The sequence below is a fragment of the Rhinolophus sinicus genome, linkage group LG06 (genome assembly GCF_036562045.2).
Source record: "Rhinolophus sinicus isolate RSC01 linkage group LG06, ASM3656204v1, whole genome shotgun sequence".
NCBI lineage: Eukaryota > Metazoa > Chordata > Mammalia > Chiroptera > Rhinolophidae > Rhinolophus > Rhinolophus sinicus.
Window position 1 is genome coordinate 155,098,611 of NC_133756.1, and position 7,185 is coordinate 155,105,795.

At 38.1% G+C, this 7,185-nt stretch overlaps 1 protein-coding gene across 1 annotated transcript; it reads left to right on the forward strand.

Moving 5' to 3' along the window:
• Positions 1–2,252: 2,252 nt before the first annotated feature.
• On the forward strand, positions 2,253–3,233 carry LOC109435475 (putative olfactory receptor 5AK3). The gene is given in 3 exon segments (XM_019713411.2): positions 2,253–2,418; positions 2,421–2,565; positions 2,567–3,233. Coding segments are annotated over 3 exon segments (978 nt in total).
• The last annotated feature ends 3,952 nt before the right edge of the window (positions 3,234–7,185 follow it).

Here is a 7,185-nt window from a genome sequence, read left to right on the forward strand (position 1 = left end):
TTTACCTGACTAAATTTCCAGTCAATATCCAGTCTTTTCTTTTTTATAATGGTGGTATTTTTAATTTAGATACAGTTAAATTTTCAGTGCTTTATGTTTTGTATATTCATGTCTTACTTAAATTTTTTCTGCATATCTAAGTCATAGATACTCTGCTGTTTTACTCTCAAAGCTTTACAATTTAAATCTTTAATCCATTTGGAATTGATTTTTGTAAAATGTAAAGAAGGAATACAATATTATTTTTTCATCTGTTTAAGCATTTGTAGCACCACGGTTTAATGGGGTACATTTATGTTTTCATACATTAAGCATCCATAGCCTTGTGGGCCTGTTTATAATTTCTTTTTCTCAGTTCTGTTGATCTGTTTGTCTGCGCTCACACTAATCCCACACTGCCTTTAGGATTTTATCTTTATAACAAGTTCTGATACCTGGTAGAGCAGGTTCTCGCCTTGTTTTCCTTTAAAACTCTCTTGGCTATTTTTAGCTCTTTTCTCTTCCATATACATTTTATAAGTTTGTGAAGGTGCTCATAAAATTCTCTCAAACATTTGATTGGAATGACATAGAATTTATAAAAACATTGGGAAGAAATGTAATGTGTATGTAACTTCATCTTGATTGCGGATTGAAAATTACATTTTCCCTTGCTTCTGAAGTTTCTTTCTTGCAAAGGGACCTCAATTTGTGTAATTGTGGGCTCCCTCTCCCGATTTCTTTCCCTCTGTTGCTAGAAAAGAGTCACATGGCTGATTGGTAAATCTGAGCACAACCTGGCATGCTCTGCTCTGCCCTCATCCTCGTGGAAGCAGCCAGCCTGCTGAAGCCCAGGTTCCCCAGCAATCCAGAGGCACTTCCCTCAAAGGATGTAAGAGGCCTCCCTCAGTCACTGCCACCAAGACTGGCTGGAGAAGCCCGTCTAGCTGTGGTGTTCAATGGCAGCAAGTAACTTGACTAAGAGAGTCTTCCCCCAAGTGTCTAACGGTGATACCAGGGTCTCCATATAGACAGCATCTTTCATTGTTCAAATCCTGGGAAAGGCAGAGAAAAGCTACTCACTAGAAACTCCTGTGAGACCCCAGCAATCATTTGTTTCATACATGGATGGATTTGATTGTGGGTGTATATTTTTAAAGCTGTTTGCATTTATATTCACAAGTGAGACTGGTTCCAATTTTCTTTTCTCAAATTTCACTTTGTTACAAGGTTACATGAGCCTCATGAAATGAGTTGGAGAATGAACTCTTTTGGAAGTTATGGGAAAAGATTCCATAATATTAGTATTAGTTGTTGCATAAACATTTGGTATAACTTTCCTATAACATAATTTGGGCCAAGTATTTGTGTGAGTAAATTTTAAAATAACAAGTCAAATCACTTAGTGGTTTAAAAACATTTAAATAGTTTGCACACACACACACACACACACACACACACTGACTACTCTTTCTATGCTGTTAGTCTGCTTTCTTTTTCAAAAATAAATATTGAGAAACACAAGTAGCATTGTTCAAGTTATATATACATATAGATATAGATATATATATATATGCATATATATATAGATATATATATGAATGATATAAAGTGTCATGGTATGACAAATACCTTGAACCAGCAGTCCAATATAGAAAGGAAAATTTTCCTGGCCAAAAACAATTAAGGAAATACCCATGTTCACAAGGAATTAAGAACACGGAAACATCCACCCACGTAGAATTAGTAGAAGTTTACACTGGTGTATACTTTGATAAAGGACCCCACATGCCCTGAGTCCTTGATTGCAGAGAAGAGTTACTAGGAAGGGGAAAAGGATAAAATGAAAATACGGAGAGAAGTTGGAATAAGATCACACAGAACTCTATAAGTACGTCAAGATTTCAGATGTAATGATTAGTATTTAAGCACATTGGGGTTTCTAATTAAAATGCTGAGAGCATAAAAGAAAGCATAATTAAATAAAAGTATGTTTTTATATGTTCCCTAATTGATGTATGTATGAAATGCCAGTCAATTGGTACCATGAGAACACAGCTACTGGTCCATTATGCAGATGAAATTATCTAAGTCAGGTGTCAAGGTTCAGCCTTTACAATATGTCAATTATGTCATAGAAAATATTCTCTGACTCACTATGAAACCAAATATTATACCATTTCCAATTCCAGAACTAGTTACCACAATGATCTTAGTTTTCTCTGCTCTTCTTTCTTTGTACCTTTTCACCTGATACTTAATCTTTGCTGGCCATGGAACAAAACAATGGAACTCAAGTGACTGAATTCATTCTCCTGGGATTTGCTGGTCAACACAAGTCTTGGCATATCCTCTTCACAGTATTTCTAATCATCTATGTGACCACCCTAGTAGGTAATATTGGGACAATCCTACTCATCAAGGTTGATTCCTGCCTTCACACCCTATGTACTTTTTCCTCCAACACTTGGCATTTGTTGATCTCTGCTACACCTCTGCTATCACTCCCAAGATGTTGCAAAACTTTGTCGGGACAGAAAAATCCATCTCATTCATAAGATGTGTGGTACAATTACTAGTCCACGGTTTTTGCAACAAGCGATTGCTATATCCTTTCAGCTATGGCAGTAGACCGATATGTGGCTATCTGTCACCCACTCCGCTATCCAACACTCATGTCCCAGAGAGTCTGTATTCAGTTCTTAGTTGGTTCATATATCATGGGTTTCCTAAATGCCTCTGTAAATGTAAGTTTTATTTTCTCACTGAACTTATGCCAATCCAATAAAATTAATCACTTTTTCTGTGATGAACCCCCAATTCTTGCCCTCTCGTGCTCCAACACTGATTTAAACATTATGCTCATAATGGTCTTTGTGGGGATTAATCTGACATTCACTGTGCTGGCTGTCATCTTTTCCTACATATATATCCTGGCTGCCATCCTGAAGAGATCTTCTGCTGCGGGGAGGAGAAAAGCCTCCTCCACATGTGCCTCCCACCTGACGGCAGTCATTTTCTATGGGACTTTGTCTTACATGTATCTACATCATGGGACCAATGAGTCTCAGGAGCAAGAAAAAATGGCATCCGTGTTTTATGGCATTATGATCCCCATGTTAAACCCCCTCATCTATAGCCTGAGAAACCAAGACATGATAGAAGCCCTAAAAAGGATTGGAAAGAAGTGCATCTGGTTTGATCCTCAAAGGTCTGTGCTTATAAACAACCAGACCAACGGTGCTAATTTTTAAGAAATCAAAACCAAAAAATCAAACAAAATAGGAAAAGTTGCTCATTTTTACTGGGACCGAGCTGCAAATTAAAGTAACAATGAGATAATTACTTGATAGTGATATGACTGGCAAGAATTGGAAAAGAATGATAACGCCTATTAATTGCTGTGATGTAAGGAAAATGATGCTTAGAACATATTGTTAAAGGAAAATTGAAGTGTTATTTCACTTTAGGAGGAATCTCGCACTATCTTTTTAAAACAAAAATAACCTTCAATTCAGAATTTCAGCCTTGCCAATTGATCTATGGAAATAAAAGTTCCAGCCCATAAGGACATGTATTTAAGGATGTTTATTGTAGCATTGCTTAGGAAGATAAGACCAAAAAAGTGAATATTCCTCAACAGGGAAATAAATCTGTATTGTTGTAATTCTAAACTCTGTATCTATTGCTGCACAACTAATTTCCACACATTTAGGGGCTTTAAAAAAAAGTCACAATTATTATCTTATAGTTTTATGGGTCAGGAATCTGGATACCACTAAACTGCCTCCTCTGAGATGCTACAAACAAGGTGTCACCCAGGACTGGGAACCCATCAGGAGGCCCCAGTGGGGATGGACCTGCTTCCCAGCTCCCTCGTGTTACTGGCAGAATTCATCTCCTTGCAGTTGTAGGACTGAGATTCCTATATTCTTGCTGGCTTTCAGCCAGGGGTTGCTCCCAGCTCTTCAAGGCTATCCACAGTTCTTTGCCACACAGCCCTCTCCATAATCCCTCTCATAACACAATTACTTCTTCAAAGACAGAAAGCCAGAGACAGGTAATGAGTACATACAAGGTCGGACAATTAAGTTCGCGAACTCATCCTAGAAAAAGTGCTACATACCTCATTGCTGAATATCACTATGGTCACCTTCAAAGTACTCTTCTTGGGAAGCTATGCACCAACACCAGCACCTAGTCCACCCTTCAAAGCAATTTTGGAACTTTTTCTGGAATGGCCATCAGAGCTGTCGTTGTATTACCCTTAATGTCCTGAATATCATCAAAATGTCTTCCTTTCAATATCTTCTTTATTTCAGGTAAAGAAATAAGTCATGGAGGCCAGATCAGTTGAGTAGGAAGGGTGTTTCAGTACAGTTATTTGTTTACTGGCTAAAAACTCCCCCTCACAGACAGTGCCCTGTGAGCTGGTGCATTGTCGTGATGCAAGAGCCGTGAATTGTTGGCGAAAAGTTCAGGTCATCTAACTTTTTCACACAGCCTATTCAGCACTTCCAAATAGTAAACTTGATTAACTGTTTGTACAGTTGGTACAAATTCATAATTAATAATCCCTCTGATATAAAAAAAAGTTAGCAACATCATTGCAACAAGTTTGTGAACTTAATTGTCCGACCTCATACACATGTGAACAACACCCTTCACATGCTCAAATCTTGCTACAATTTCAAGAGCCAGTGTTTCCCTAAAGTTTTCCCAGCTCAACACTTTTTTCCTGCCAACTTTCTACCCCTGGAAAGAATTTCTTCTTCCACCGAAGACCCAGAGCACTTCATCTGTATCAATAATATTATTTATTATTTATAACTCCCTACCTAAATTATTTATTTCCATAAAAGACCCTCACTATAATCTTCTATAAGGCAGTTGAGATACATTTTTTTCAATGAGCTTTTAATATCTGGTGCAGAGCCTTAGACACAGTAGGTATTCTATAAATATTGAATGAATCAATGATGACAAAAAACACTAAGATGGACAGCTCCCCAACTGTAAGTTATATATATAGCCTACACTATTGGTCTCTAAATACCAGTCTGTGGACAGCAGCATTTGAAGGACCGGAAAATGCTTTTTAAGTGCAAACAACTATAGCCCAGGCCTGGAGATATTGATTCAGTAATATTAGACAGAACCTAGTGTTTATAAGTATCTATATGTGCAGAATGTTGCTTTAATTGCATGCACCACTGGAAAGTAGTATTTAAGAGCATAGGATTTAGAATCTTTTAGAATGTGGTTTATGTCCTAACCCTACCACTCACCAGAAGTGTCCCTTTGTAAGTTAAGTAAGCTTTCAAACCTTGTTTCTCAAAATAATGCCTATCTCATGAGATTTTTACATTTGTTTTTAGTAATAGATAATGAATAGAAATCACAGTGCCTGGCACTAATAAACCCTCAATAAATGTTAATAGTAGTCAAAAAGATTATTTCAACATAGGTGTGACAGATGGTACAAGAATCTCATCTCACACACACACACACACACACACACACACACACACACACACACAGAGTCAGTAAGAAGTCTCCCGGGGCGGCCGGATGGCTCAGTTGGTTAGAGTGCGAGCTCTCAACAAGGGTGCTGGTTCAATTCCCACATGGGAGGGTGGGCTGCACCCCCTGCAACTAAAGATTGAAAACGGCAATTGAATTTGGAGCTGAGCTGTGCCCTCCACAACTAGATTTGAAGGACAACTACTTGGAGCTGATGGACCCTGGAGAAATACACTGTTCCCCAATATAGTCCCCAATTAAACAAAAAAGAAAAAGAAGTCTCCCAAGGCTTCGACCATGAAAACTTTCCCTTCTGGGGTGCTCCTCTCTCCTTCAACAGAAAACTAACTGAGAAAGGTCATTTCCTTTGATCCTGCCCCAGCACCTAGGGCCACAGATGCTCCAGTTCGACCCATAGCCCTCAGCTATAAAATCTCTCTGCAGAGAAATGACTGGATGGGCAGTCAGCCTGCACTAGGCTGGGAAGAAAATCTAAAGCCAAATCTGCTGTATGTAAAGCAAACTGCATTGTTCCTATTCAGCCGAGCATTATTCCGGCCTATGAGGACTGTAAACTGTACAGGGTTAGAGCCAATATGTCAGCATAATTCACGGCAAGGTTCAGTAGTGTCATCTTATCTTCAGCAAAATAAAAATATCAATGGAGAGAGGAAATTATTGATGGTATGGAGAAGTTACAAAACAGCCGTGGAGATGACAACTGACATACTAACAATAATGTTCCCAACTGAACATAAACAGCCTTTGCAGAATATAAGCACTAATTAGACAAAGCCACCCCATAACTGAGACGGAACCAGACACTCTGAGTATGTCTGAAACAAGACAAGGACTCTCAGCCACCAGAAAAATAGCTAAACACTCCCCTCTTCCCACTGAAATGAGTAAATACTCCTTCTTTACCCTCTTTGTTTTTCCCCTCTCTTGGGTATAAATTACCAAAATATCCAATCATTGAATTTCTGATAACACTCAAACCAGAGCTTACCTCCACTTCCTAAAGCCTTAGACTCACCCAGCACAAGCCTAAATCCTAGAAGAGGCCTGCCCAAGTCCCTCTCATCCCTCACCAGGTCCCTCTGGGGTATGCTGTCCCTTTCTGCAGCCCACGAAATAAGCCTAACTTTGTCTGAATGCATGTGAGCTCTGGGTGCTTTTTGGCTATTGGACAGTCATGGTGTGACCTGTGCCAAGTGCATCTATTATCTCTCAGGAAGCTTGCTTTTTTTTTTTTGTTATTCACTTTTTTATTCCAAAAGAAATTAATATGCACCCGTTACTTCTTAAATATAGCTGTATTTAAAGTTAAAAAAAAGGAGAGTCTCTATGTCATATATTCTTCCTGATGGTGTTTTCTTCACACACACACACACAGTTTTTTTTTTAATTAAAAATCAGTTCACATCCCACACATTTTTTTTCTGCAAAACGCTTTACTCACTTAATGGTATGTTATTAACATTTTCCCTAAGAATGCATATAAATCTTTCTCATTATTTTTAGATGTTTCATGGAAGCACAAAATACTGATTACCTCTGACTTATTTTAACATTATCCAATCTATAGCCAATATTTTTCTATAAGAAAGCAATATTGCATAGAATCCTCTTTGTTTAAAATAATTCTTTTCATCAAAAATTTTTTCTTCAATTACCATGTGG